General features: G+C 43.5%; 1 protein-coding gene across 2 annotated transcripts in view; it reads right to left on the reverse strand.

Moving 5' to 3' along the window:
- Window positions 1–14389, reverse strand: part of axl (AXL receptor tyrosine kinase) — a 30441-nt gene that overhangs the window by 8870 nt on the left and 7182 nt on the right. For both annotated transcript variants that reach the window (XM_088300225.1, XM_088300224.1), the window contains 8 exons: window positions 13016–13232; window positions 11654–11754; window positions 11389–11571; window positions 7308–7388; window positions 7075–7190; window positions 4685–4880; window positions 665–804; window positions 314–458 (listed from right to left, as the gene is read on the reverse strand). In XM_088300225.1, coding sequence (XP_088156351.1) covers window positions 314–458; window positions 665–804; window positions 4685–4880; window positions 7075–7190; window positions 7308–7388; window positions 11389–11571; window positions 11654–11754; window positions 13016–13062 — 1009 coding nt within the window. In that variant the 5' untranslated portion in view covers window positions 13063–13232. The remainder of the gene's footprint in view (window positions 1–313; window positions 459–664; window positions 805–4684; window positions 4881–7074; window positions 7191–7307; window positions 7389–11388; window positions 11572–11653; window positions 11755–13015; window positions 13233–14389) is intronic.

The following is a 14389-nucleotide window of genomic DNA, read 5'->3' on the forward strand; positions in this document are numbered from 1 at the left end:
CTTGAAAGGAATATATTTAATATATATGTAATGGTATGTAAAGTTGTGACTTTAAGCGTCAATATGTAGAAACATGACCTTATTAAAGCCATGTAGAAATCTGGCATCAGATAAATAATGTGGCGGACTATGACTCCATAAAAGCAACTTTATGGAGGAAGTGGAGGCCAGTAAAGCACCAGAATGTGCAAGTCTGACATTAAAACAAAAATATGGAGAAATCTGATGATTGTGTATAAACCTGAAGCAGGGTGCAGAAATCGGACTAGGAACGCAACAATATGTCACGTGATTTTTGTGTTTTATTTCTCACCAGGAGAGACGAGCGTCAGCGTCTGCGTGGGGCTCCAGGGTCCTCGCCCCGCCCCCGTGTACGCGCACACCCTGAAGGTCACGTTGCTGAGAGGGAGGGACAGGTTGACGGACAGCTCCGTGTCCAGGCCGGCGTCCATGACGAACTGTCCAAGGAGACACACCACAGTCCATTTTTATTTTGATTTGATTTTTTGGGGGAGAGAGGGAGAGAAATCACAGTCCATTTTGGGGGGCTCAAGAGTACGATTATGAGATTGAGCCTCAAAGACTTTACTCGGGTGATTGCATGCGTGCGCACACCTGGTGCGCGTGTGTGTGCGCGCGAGATTTTTAATAAGCGTGCGCACACCTGCTTGAAGGCGGGCGCGCTCAACTCCACCAAGTATCCACGCAGGTCTCCGTTGAGCTTCCCCGCCGGTTCCTCCCACGCCAGCAACACTCGGCTGTCATTACTCTGCGCCGTCACGTTGCCCGGCGCCTCCTCCGGCACTGAAACACGCAACGCGAACGCACGTCAGGAAATCGCCCTACATCACACTTATGTTTGTGTGTCTGTAATTGTTTGTTGCAAGTTACTCACGAAAATTAGTTTTTTTATACGTTCGTGTAACTGCGTATGTGTGTATATGTGTGTGTGTTTGTGTAGCGTGTACATGTATGTGCAAATGTGTGTGCGTGTTGTAGAATGAGGTAGTCTGGGAAACGTGGTCCAGGCGGTGCGTGATGGTAATCAGGAAGTGTTTGGCGTTTGATTGTTTCCACATGCGCTCGCCTCTGGCACAGCAGTCAAAACAAGTCAAGCGCCCCTCCCTCGCTCCACCTCCCCCTTCGTCCCCCCTCCCAATTTTTATTCTCACTCTTTCAATCTCGCTGCGGCCGAGCCTCTTTTCTTTTATGTGAGGGACGTTCAAGAGCACAAAGACGGTCATTGTTGCAAAAGCAAGTTTGCAAAGAGGGAAAAAGAAAGAAAAGGCCAATGCGGTCTTTTTTTTTTTCTTTCTGCGAAACAAAGCGTGTCGTGTTTCTCTTCAGTGTTCGTAGAATCGTTTCCAGCACAGTTGCGGTCAGCTGTGTTCTATATCATTTCGGCGCAAACGCAACATACACGTGCGACTACCGTTGATCACACAGAAGGGGGCGCTGTTGCGTGTGCTGGTGTTTTGTTGTGTCTTGTTTTTTGTCTTGGAAAAAAGGTCACCCCGAGGTCAAAGAACTGGCTGGGAGAGTCCGAAAATAAAGCGAGCGCTCCCACTGCGGGACCAACGTTCACGTCAACTTCACTACTTGAACAAGTCTGTGATCGTTTGGAGGTGGAGTCGCGAGTTGCTCACAAACGGGGCGGACAGAAAACGTCAACAATGGTTGTGGCATGTTTTAGGAAGCATGTAACATGAGAACGAACATGATCTCGTGATAGGATACAAACGAGTGCGAAACTTGATAGCTTCCACTAAATAGGGGGTCTCGAAACTTTGTTGAAAGTTGCCTAATTCTGAAAAACAAAATATGCCCATATTTTTAAATACAAGTTGTAATACGATGAGACTATTCTGTCATTTGTCTTAAATAATAAAGTCGTATATCTCCATTATAACGTTTTAGTACTGTTAGCCTATTAGCATAATTGCCTATGGCATTTTTAATTTTTTAAGTCACAACATCAATTAAAAAAATAAATCGAGGCCACCGTGATCGACAAAGGTTGAATGGGTCAACTGGATTTGAATTTATTTTATTTCGTGTTTTTTTGATAAAAAAAAAGAACTCAAGAAATTTTGCTATTAGGCTAACAATTTAATGATGTTAAAGTCAAAAATTGCCGTCACTTGTATAGTAATGAGGGCCTATTATGAAAAGTGAATTTCCAAAAAGTATAATCCTTGTAATGTTACATCAAAATAAACTAATGCTATTGAAAACGAAAGTGTTTTTCATCTTGGTCAATTAATATCATTATATTAGTTTTTTTTCGGTATTGGTGTCTGTACAAAAGAAGGAAAGTCTAACCGTTACTTTATTACACATTACTTTGTGTCTTTTTTTTCTTCCTCTATCGCCAAGATAATAGTTGGTCGGAATGGGAAAATAGTAAAACTTCCTCAATAGTACTCCTATCTTTCTCCAGCTCCCACCAACCAGCCTCCTTTTTTTTTTTTCTTTCTGTTGTTTTCCCACAGTGCCTCGCTACATGTGAGCTCATGTGAGTTCAAAGCCAAAATGGGGGAAACGGAACATGAAGGCCGAGAGACACGGAGAGAAAGAGAGCGAGCCAGCGCAAGAGAGGCTGGATTGTTTTTGGAGAATTCCTCGTCGGTGGCGTTTGAAGAAGGCCAGTCTGTTCAACAAGTGGTAGCCCAGGGAAGCAGGAAAACGTTTGCTTCTGGATGACACTTTTTGAAAAAGTAGGACAGTCTTGAACATTGTTGCCCCAACGAGAAACACATGCGGCAAAGAAACAGACTTTTTGGGATGTTTCGCTATATTTTTAGCAGCAAAAGTAGTCAGAAGAGCTTTTTTTTTTTCAATCAATTATAAATACTTTAGAGCAGGTGTGCGCAAACTATGGCCCGGGGGCCGCATGTGGCCCGTTAAATGTTTTAATCTTGCCCGCCGAACTTGAAATAAAATTAAATGAATAAACTTTGTGAATGTTTTATTTTCTAAATACTGTGGTTTTTAAGGAAATGTATTTTGTTGTTCTACTTTTATTCACTTTCATTTAAAATTACATTTTTTTTTTCTCCGATGAGGTGAGGTGACCAAAACACTCCAACCATCTGCTGCTGGTCCGGCCCCTTTGTCAAATTTTAGAACCCATTGTGGCCCGCCAATCAAAAAGTTTGTTCCAGTCCCAGTGCTCTCATCTATATTTGTCGCTTCCTGTAAAACATGCGTCTTGGTACCGTTGACCATATTTGTTCTGTCCTGTCCTGTTTTGCTCGCTTTGTTGTACACGTCCCGATCGTTTTGTCTACACGTGGCCTCATGTCGATTTAGTGTACATGTGTTCCTGTATTTTTCATCTAGATTTAGTTTTGGCGGACACATGCCTGAGTTCGTCTGTCCATATTTTATGTTGTGCGTCTGTCGAATAAGAACCACATGTAGCATGTAGAGAGGTTTTGACAAAGACGTATAGCGCGAGGTGCTTTTAAAATACGGCGGCGCTGTAACAAGATAACCTCCTGTCTTGGCTTTTTGTGACCCTCCTTTAGAAATTCAACAAAAAGGGGGAAATGCAGTGACCACACTTTTTGTATTTTCTTGTGAAAAGGAACAAAAAGCCTGATTGCTGAAGAAGTGAAACTTGTCAGGTTTTTCGGGAGCACAAAAGTCTCAATTGCATGTTGTAGGCAGCATCACTTCTCCTTTTTTTTTTTTTTTTTTTTTGTGGGGTCATGGAAAGCACCGATCATCTGTCCCTCGCCTCCTTTGCTCGTCCCGCCTCTATTTCCGCTAGCGGTGCATGCTGGGAGCTGAAATGGAAAATAGCACCTCGCTTTGAATGAAAAGACGAGGTCCAAAGAGTGGCTTTTCACGACTAGTAACGTTTCCGTGACCACCGGCCTTCCTTTCTAAATGCAGCACTGTCCTTAAAGACACCATGTTGTGTTCGAGGACTGTGGGACGGAAACATTGTGACTCACATTAACTCCTCTCAGTGGACGTACTTGCCATCCATCTTTGTTTTATAGCGCTTGCCCTGTTCAGGGCCGCGGGGTGCTGGGGCCTATCTTGACTGATGTCCCGTAAGAGGACACGCCCACAGTGGGAATGTGTCTCATTACTTTTGTCCGGGTAGTTTTAATGGAAATGTGTCCTATTAATTTTTGTCCAAATTGGCCACTTCAACCAAGTCATCAATTATCCAACTGGAGACTGAGGGCTTGCTTAAAAAAAAAAAAAAAACTGACCGCTACAGCCAAGTGGAGACTGTGGAGTAGGCTAAGCTAACGGGTCTCCTTTATTTGATTTCTTAACATGTTAATATAAATCATTATAAGGAGATTTATCCAAGTGGAGACTGAGGGCAATCTTAAAGAAAATAAATAAAAAATGGGACTATGGCGTAGGCGAGGCTAGGCCTGTATTAGACTTCTCAGCATCCGGATGTTGATCACTGTATAACCCACTGCATCCAAGTGGAGACTGCGGGCAAGCACAAAATCCAGAGTGCTGCAGTCATGAGGAGACTGTGGCGTATGGTAAATCAATGGGTCAACTTTATTTGACTGATAATCATGTGGATGTTGACCATAGTCAGGAGACAGATTTATCCAAACGGAGATTAAGGGCAAGAAGTAAAACCAGAGCGCTGTAGCCTAAGTGGAGACTTTGGAGTAGCGTAAGATATGATTAGCCAACTCACCTCCTTCCGCCGTGCGCATCTCCACCCAGGACGTCCAGCTCGACGGCCCCTGGCTGCTGTGACACGCCACCCTGGCGGCGTAGCGGCTGTGGGGCTCCAAGTCCGCTACCAGGTACTCGGGCGGGGGCACGTTCACGTTCTGGTTGCAGATCATCTCGTCTGGACCTCCGGAGAACGGCTCGGCCACATGTTTGACCTGCAAGAGTCCAAAAAGAGGCCCATTTCACTCTACCAGGTTCAGTTGTGCTCGTTCAAAGCAAGAACACGATTATTTTCACGGTAGCTTAGAACACAACAACACACCCCTCAAGATAAAAAAAAAAATTGTCGACTAGAGATTGGCCTAGAAGATCACGTTTACATTTTAAATTATGAGTTCTTCGACTTTTGAAACTGGACAAAATGGAGTGTATGTGCTTGATGCTGATTGGAGGACATTTTCTTGTGTGGTGTGTATGTTTTGGGGTGTGTATGTTTTTTTATGTGTCTTTGTGGGGACGCAGGCAAACATCCTGAGTGCTGCCTCGGCACAATCTCTGCGGCGTTTGTTGTCCTCGCTGTGGTCCTCTTGGACCGCTCAGGCCACATGCAACTTCCCCGCTGTGGCTTTGGAGCGCACAAGTCCTGGAAGTCAGCATTCTTTAGTGTGCTTGTCGTCTGTCGATGTGTGTGCATGTGAGTGTGTGTTTGTGTGCACGTGCAAGTACTTTGTAGGTAAGTGTTTGTTTGTGTGTGTGTTTGTGTGTGTGTGTGTTTGGGGGGTGGCAGGTATTTGCGTGATGGTGTTTGACCTTTCAAACAATTGCCGCTCTCACTCACGTTTGCACAAGTCAGTGCAACTTTTGGGGGCGTGTCACCCCCTCCCTCCCACTCCCCCCAAAACAACGCCCCCAGCCCCACGGGCTACGCCGCATGTGTGTCATTCCTGACCCCGTGAGTCACGTCCAGGCTGCAAACAAGCATTTAATCTCGTTGAGTCACAGCACATTCCCCCTCAAATGGCTCACAAATCATTCCGAACGCCTTTTCCTGTTTTTAGGACTTTTTTTTTTTTTTTTTGCACTTTTATTCTTACTCATCTGGAGCCCCAGACATGAAAGTTGTTGCTATCACTTTGTGGTTATCTGCGCATTTTCTGACATTTTTTGGGGGTTTTTATAATTACCGTATGTGGCAATGAAGCTTCGTTTGTTCAATTTATCCGCTGTTGTCAACTTGACTTCTTGGTCATGTGACTTTTTAACAGCGACAGTGAAAAACGGACGAATGGGACGACATATTGCTTATTCAACCGGGGCTTTTTTTCAGCAGCAAACAATTTGTAATTAGTCGCTTCTATGAATAGCAAGGAATCAGATTTGCCTCCAGATGTTAGCTTTTGGCTAACATTGGAGCTGCTAGCTAGCTTGTACGAGTTAGCTAATTTGCACATGAATCCAAAACAAATAAGTGGCTTGCTGTTTACTATTTTTTAATATGACTTTTTTTTTTTTATTACCTTGGTCTATACATAAAATACAATTCACCACTACAATTTTCAACAAACTTAGTTAGCACTCAAAAAGTGATCGCTGCACACACGAGCCCAAACAATGGATTGGCCCTGAAGGTCTGCACGGGAGATGTTACTCAGCCATTTTGCTTGCCGTCTTTGAGAAATTTCTTCCGTTTCCCGACCCTGGTGCATAATTATCTCCGGAATCAATCTTTATTTATTATTATAACAGCCAATAACGCAGCACGAGTGCAATGTTTTCAGAGCAGCCGAGAAAGGTGGGTTGCAATGTCAAGTGTTATTTGCCCAAGAAGGTGAACGAAATTTCCAGAGCGGAGGTGACGTCATGTGCAAGCAACCTATAGCTGATTTTAATCTGAATAAAATGTGGCTCGATGTAGAGCGAAAACACCGTTTGGTCTTTACGAAAAAGTCAAAGGTGTGTTGCATTATTTAACACGACTCTGATAAGCAAAATTCTCCTCATAAGACACATAAGGAAATGTAATGTCATGTTTTTAAATGTCATCGTCGACTTTTTATTCTGAGCATTGTACTGCGAGGTCTAAAAAATTCCCCCTCCTCCATTTTGGCGGGCTTGGCCCCTCGATTTGTTTCCCGGTCCCAACGAGGGAGAAATGGAGTGGGGGGGGTGGTTTGAGGGTGCACGAGAGGTATGAGCAGCAGCTTTATTAGAACCAGACGTTTAGGGGTGGCGCCGCTCGCCGTAATGGCCACCGAGAGGGAGGCCGCATTGCGTCAGATTCATTTAGGGAGGCCCACTTTCCCACAGCGAAACCCGATTCTGCTATTTGGGGGGAACCAAGCTAGGTGGGGCTTGCGATGGTCTTTATTTTTCTGGAGAAGAATTAACACTCTCGTTTGGAGAACTCACCTGCACCGTGCAGCGGACGACCGGGTAGTCGCCGCCGAAGCCAGGTTGCCATGACAACCGGAGACTGCTGGGCGTGATGTTGACGGCTCTCAGGTGGTGAGGTGCGGACGGCAGCACTGATAAAGAAACGGGCGGATTTCATTTCAGTAACGTTTCACGTTAACCTTCAAGTTTTAAGTCGTCATAAAGTTTTAGGCAGGCGAGTCCGAAATGAAGTCAGACTTTACCCTTACCCGTAACGGTGCCGGAGCCAGAGGCGGCCACACCCTTGCGGTTTTGGGCCTCACAGGAGAAACTGCTGGTCCGGTTCAAACCTGAGTGACAAAAAAAAAAAAAAAAAAACTGGGCATGAGAAGGGGAAACTTTTGGCGGTGCAACTCTTCACTCAGCAAAGAAAGTGTGTGAGACGCAGTTTGAGTTGACAAAAAAAAAAAAAAAGCAAGTGAAGAGAGTTGTGGTTTCCGTGGCAACGTGAGTCAGCAGATGACTGTGCAGAGCGAGTCGGGACAAAATTTCCATCCATTTTCTCGAGCACTTGTCTTCATTAGATTTGAGCTGATTTGAACACAAAACCTCAGCAACTGGATGTTAGCTCACCGCACTGCCCGGGAAGATTTTTTTTTTTTTTTTTTTTTAAACAACTCTTTGGTTTGTGCCGCTTTAATGAATGCAAACAGTGTACAGGCTTTAAAATCCAATTTCATATCCACGCACTATGTCTTGAACACTCCTTTTATGTTTGTTTATTTTGGATTTACAAAAATGTTCCGGGGTCCGTGTGACTTCAAAAATTGCGGAATTCGCCTCAATTGATGCCAACACGCAGAGTGACCAACAGTTAGCCAGCCAATTCTAGTTTCTTCTTCACTGACAGACCAGGCACCACTTTTTAAATCAGGGTTGGGCAAACTTTTTGATTGGCAGGCCACAATGGGTTCTAAAATTTGACAGAGGGGCCGGACCAGGATCAAATGGATGGAGTGTTTTGGTAATAATTTAATTTTTAATGAAAGTGAATAAAAGCATTACAACAATATATATGTCTTTGAAAAACCACAGAATTTAGAAAATAAAACATGAAAAAAGTTTATTCATGACATTTTTTTCAAGCTCGCCGGGCCGGATTAAAACGTTTAACGCGCCGCATGTGGCCCCCGAGCCGCAGTTTACCCACGCCTGTTTTAAAAGCACGGACACATTCAAAGTTACAGATACTAAATTGTGGCATGTGAGGATGGCAACCCCAAATGGACAACTCACATGCATATATTGTAGTGGCTTTATATTGGTCTGGAGTTGAAAATATATTTTTTTCCAGTACAAAACATGTGCCTCGGCTTATTAAAGGTTGAGAAACACCTGTCGTTAACAACATCACATCCTAAAAAATATAAAAACATACATCAACAACAACAACATCTGTTCCGAATGCAGCACTTTGGTGGCAATTGTTCCATAAAAGCATCACTGATGAGTAAGTGGTCCCGCGTTCCCTCTCCGCAAATTTGTCCGAGCCGAAAAGGCCAACAAGTGTCTCACATCCTGGCGTTCAGCGTGCTCACACACTTGAGACATTCCACAACATTCACATCATGTGACCTCGCAGTGTTGTCAAATGTTCTCAAGTGTTGCCAGTCACACACACACACACACACCCCTTCTTGTATTTGTTACCTTTTTAAGACCACCCATAAAATGCCTACTTTCCAGGACCACCCTTTCTAGACATCACAGGAGGTCTCAAAAAGGATAGTAATACGAACACACCCCCACGCGCACACACGCTCACGCACACACTGCCACTAGTGTGTCATACATGGCAAGCTGGACGCAGCAAAGCTTCCATTGTAAGCCGGGCAAAATAAAAAAGAAGGCGGGCTTCCGCCATTCGATGATCAAGGAAAAGTGCATGAGCGGAGATTCTCATCTGGAGATTACGCAACGTGCCCTCACGCGTTGCTCACAGACACACACCAACCAGGACGTGGACGTTGACAAACATCTGCTTTTTTTCAAAGCAGCAGCTCCATTGGCACTTGACAACATAAAACGTGTGATTCACGCTCGTGTGTTTCCGTTCAAAAGGTTTATTGTGCAGCAACACACAGAGGCGGGCACCCGAGTTTAAAGTGGCGCTAAAGTCCACCAAGATAAAAACAGAACCTAGTGGTGGGACTTTGCGTCTTAAAGTGAAGTTTACAACGGCTTAATGCAAGGACATCCAACACAGCAACCGTCTACGATCTTCGTGAGGGTTTATTTTTATATTCCGAATTTGGTGCAAGTGACAACAAGTGGCATCCTAATCAGTAAGACAAACTGGCAAGTACCGGTAAAGTTGGTACCGGAACGTTTGTCGGTGTATTAGTATGATTGGTCTCTGTGAGGTGAGAATGGGTGGTACTGTTGAGACTGGTGCCACATTTGGTACCTGTTCGGAGTTCGGTACCGTTGAGTTTGGTACCGTTGGGGTGGCGCCAACAAGACCGGTACCTGCGAGGTTGATACGAATAAGTCGTGAGTGTTGGGTGGTACTGGAATGATTGGCACTCCTGAGAGGTTGGTACTAGATGGATGGAGGATTGTCTGGTACTGGTAAGGTTGGTGCCCCTGAGGTTGCTCATGTTGGTGTTCCATTTTTGGGTGGTACCAGAGGTTTTTAGGCGTAAGACTAACTGTTGGGGGTAGTGGTAAAACCGGTAAGGCTGGTTTTGTCGGATGTTCCATTTTTTTGGGCGTTGTTACCAAAACTGTAGAGTACCAGTGAGATCAGGCTATTGGATGGTACCAGTAGGACCGGTACCAGTTTGGTTGGTTGGAGTTGTTGAGAGTCCAAATATGACAAACATGCAAACCATGACTCAAGTGGAATGGCATTCAGTTGACCTCCGCCAAGGCTGAGGAGTCTCAACGGAATTCAAGTCCAATTCCTGCAAAGAGTATGTCTAAATTGGGTCATGCCCAAAAATCTGGATTGCAACGATCTTCCGTGGTCCAAACCAGATGAGTGAGCAGGTGTACTCGACTTGGATTCTGGTCGGACTTTATTTTTTGCTTCTCCGAGCGTCATTCATGTTCCGTCTGTGCCTACGGGAAGATGTTTTATGAGGTCTGCAGCAGCTGTCCATTCCTCAGAGGTGAGTGTCGATTGGTGGTCAGCAAACATCAAAACTGTTCCGATGAGTCAAAGCAGATCCCGGCACCTCAGCTCCCAAATCCTCTCCTGTGTGACTCAGTCCGCTCTGCCAGCTCGAGCGCCTCAGTCCTTTCTTGTCGGACTTTTTATCTCGCCTCAGCCGAGCTATTTGTGTTCTCCCCTCAAGCACCCCTCAACTCCTTGCTCCCCCCCCCCCTTTTTCCTTATCCCTCCCCTCGCCCCCCTCCCTCCCTTCGTGCTTGAGCCAGCAACCACACGACCACAAGGCCGTCCTCGGCTGGCCCTCGGCCTGATGGCCTCTGGCTTCTCCTGGCTGATAATCTCCTTTTTGTCTTTGAGCCAAGACGTGTTGGGAGGGGGGGGGGGGGGGACGTTGTCGAATGCAACAATGTGCTTCATTTCATTCAATTTGACGGGATTCAACTATAACAATGACTGGTGTTTTTTTTTTTTCCATTTTCCAGTCTCAAAATATTCCAAATTGGCATTAAAGTTAGTAGCAGTGACAGGAGGCACCCGTGGTGTCTTTTTGGGTAGTACCACAAATATTTTCCGATGCTATCAGTGAAGTGAGATCAAGTGTTGTGTGGTACTGGTCAAGTTGGTACCAGCTTGAGTGTTACTTGTAAGATGAAGTTTTGGGTAGTACTGGAAAGACCGGTAGCATTGAGTACTTTTGCGTCCTGACAAGATCTCATGCGACGTGTGAGGAAAAAAGACGTTATTAAAAACATCGGTTTTCTGAATCAATATCGGGCTGTGAAAAGGAAAATTGATTCAAAATCCATTTAGAATTTAGAAAACAAAGCTCTACCAGTGAGAATGGTCCTATTGACTTTTTTTCAGGTTTTCATAGTGAAGTTAGCACTTAGATGATGGACTGTGCGTGAGTCTTGGGTGGTCCGGTTGGTGCCTGCTTTCTAGTGATATCGGTGAAGTAAAATGGTAGTAAAAAACCCGGTTGGCACTGGAACGACTGGTACCATTATGAAATAGAAATAGCGTCGTGTGGTACCAGTGATGTTGGTACCGGTAAGGCTATGAGTGTTGGGTGGTACTGGTAATGGGTTGGATTTGGGTTCTTGTTCTCAAGTGGTACGTGATGCGGGTTCTGTTGTGCTTGACCGTGTGCTGAGTGGTACTGGTGAGGTTGGCACCTGTGATGTTGAGCGTCGAGGGCGACAGGGCCACCGGGTCGTCCACGGTGTTAAGAGGAGCACCGTCCCGAAGCCAGATGACTCGGACCGGCTCTGGCGGTCCGTGGGCTACGCAGTGCAGACTCAGCGGCTCGTTGGCCACCACGGACATGTGTTGCGGCTCGGTGGAGAAGTGAGGAAGGCCTGGGGAAGAAAAAAAAAAGTTTGAGAATTGGTGGCAAGAGCAGTGTTCTGGTGCCTCATTTAGAGTTCTAAGAGGACTCACCTTCCAGTAGGATGCTTCCCTCCGTGGACAAGATCTGCTCGCTTCCCACGTCGACTGCGCACTGATAGGCGCCCATGTCCGAAAGTTGGACGCTTTTAATTCTGTGGAGAGGACGATTTAATTAATGAAATGTTCATCTTGAATTTGCGGAACAGACTTATATGCAAATTGTTTTATTACGTTTTTTTTTTTTTTTTTAATTTTCTTATAGTGCCTTGAAATAAAAATAATAATAAAAAAAATAATAAAAAATTAAAATTTGAATGAGAAAAATAGCACTCTAATATACTGTTCATCATAAAATCACACAATAATGACAGAATATATTTTTTTTTGTACAAGGACATCTGTACTGCATCGACGTCTCAACTTCTCTCCGCTCCTTACAGAGGATAAAGAATACATTATTAATAGCCTAGCTTATATTAGCGTCGCGTCAGCAGACTACTGTTAGATAAAATAATGTGGTTTGGTTGAACATGAAGTGACAAGCAGCTTGAAGCAAACACACTTTACGTGTGATGATGAAAACTTTAAAAAGTGTTTTTCAATTAGTTTAACTGTGTGCATATGGAAGGGAAGAACTGAAAGGAACACTTTCCCATGACCAAAAGATATATTATCCATCAAGACACTTTGCTGTGGTTGAAAATGTGAGGGTTGATCACTAAATGAAAACATTCAATGCTTCCAAACGATGAAAAAAAAAATACATCAAGCAATAGAAAAGTAATTGTGCTGCTATACCACAAAAATATGACACGAATATGCTCCCCGTACAAAGTACTTCCATCTCCTTACATGCGTGCAGCTTTTTTTTTTTTTTTTAAACATTCTTTGAATCTGCTTTGTATTTGTGTCATTGCTTTAACTTCTCGCTCATTATGTTCTCATTTCACCCCACAAATTGACAAACAAAAATGTTTCCTGGCTGTGGGAATGTGAAAAAGTCCGATGTTGTATTAATCCATGAAATGGCAATTTCCTTTCCCTATTTGGAAACTTTTGAATTCTATTCTTGCAAATTAGTTGCGATATGATCAAATCGGTGACTTTCACTTGGATTGATTTGAAGATAGTCTTCCTTCCTTTGTCCTCACAAATTGGACTTCATTTTTGTATGCGGATAAAAAATTCTCGTAAATTCTTGAATGTTTTTCCACGAAACCACAACATAATATTTTGAAATACTGCCGAAAAATCAGTGTTGAAAAGCCACATCCCGATGGCGTTCCAGTTACATCACAGCGGTTTAAAAAAAAAAAAAAAAAAAAAAAATTAAAAAGGCGCCAAGCCACCAAAGACGAAGCTTTATCTTATTTGACTTGAGCTGTTCTCAAGACGTACGCTGACGCCGCCTACCTGAGGGTGCTGTGTACAATCCAGCGGTCCGTGCCAAAGACCGGCATCTGATAGTCGTCGTATTCGGCGTAGGGAAGCGGCTCGCCGTCCTTCAGCCAGTACACGTTGGGCGGAATCTCGTCGTCGTCGTCGACCGTGGCCAACAGGCCGCACTCCAACCTCACGGGTTTGCCCACGGACGAGATGACGGTGGCCAGTTGTTTCTCAAACGCCAGATCTGTTATGGGGGGAGAATAAGGGGCTGTATTTGAAAATAATAAAAAGTCAGTCGAATTTGAATGATTTCAGCGGCCACTTGCGTCAAGGTGACATTGGGGTGTCCAACTTATTTTCATCATTTGAAGTGAATTGATGTGTAAAATTTTGTGACAAGGAAACAATTGGATTTGGTAAAAAAAAAAAAGGCGTTTAATATCCGTTTAATGAATAAAGACTGCAATTTCGATACTGATTTTCTGCTAAACTAAATTTAAAAAAAAATCAGAGAATCAAACTAAGATAAATTTTATTCGCTATTGTGAGTCACATTAAATTGGTCCGGAAAATGGTTGTTCTTGGAATTTAAATGAGTGTAATCAGAGCAGAGGCCATTCCAGGAACAGGACGTTTTGGGGGTACGCAGCTCCCGGCCAGGAAAGATCAATTTTACACTTGTCTGCATTTAAACCCAATTTCTATGAAAGAGAAGTATAACATTTTGGGACTAAACAATTTGATCTGATAACGGTTGTGTAAATGTTGAGCCGCAGCTAAAAAGCAAAGGATTGGATTTTTAAAACAATTTTTTCTAAGACAACTCATTTTGCAGCAGCACCTCTACATACACATTAACAATGTTTTTTTTTTTTTTCTGGGGTTAACCAGCTTGTCAGCAGCACATTGTTTTTAAAAGTGACACATACACATGATAAAAAAAAAATCTGCAACTCCTGCCAAAGAAAAGAGGAATAAAAGGAAAAAAAGAATAAATAAAAAATAGAAATAAAAGTACATACCAGTTTAAAAAATATAAAAAAAAATATTTAAAGAATTGCAAATTTTCGAGGTGTGTAATTTTGCAGTAAAATGAGCAAGCACCGCATCATCTATGAGTTTTCCTTTTACAAATTGAATTTATAAAAATATTGTTCATTTTATGCATGAACAGGATTTGTTAAAAAAAAAAAACTTATTTTAAACGTGGAGAAAAATTACAATTTCACAACGGATTTCCTGCCAATGTGAAAAAATAGAAATTCATTTAGCAAAAGAAAAAAAACAAAAACATGATCGTATCAATCAGCGTGAAAGCTTATCAGGGACAGACAAACAACTCAACTAATTGTTGCTTGCGCTGGTTGAAAGCAAAGTTATCCGGCGCGCACGCACACGCAC

Source organism: Idiotropiscis lumnitzeri, chromosome 7, assembly GCF_059441095.1.
Source record: "Idiotropiscis lumnitzeri isolate Australia: NSW breed Sydney's pygmy pipehorse chromosome 7, RoL_Ilum_1.0, whole genome shotgun sequence".
In the NCBI taxonomy this organism is placed as follows: Eukaryota; Metazoa; Chordata; class Actinopteri; order Syngnathiformes; family Syngnathidae; genus Idiotropiscis; species Idiotropiscis lumnitzeri.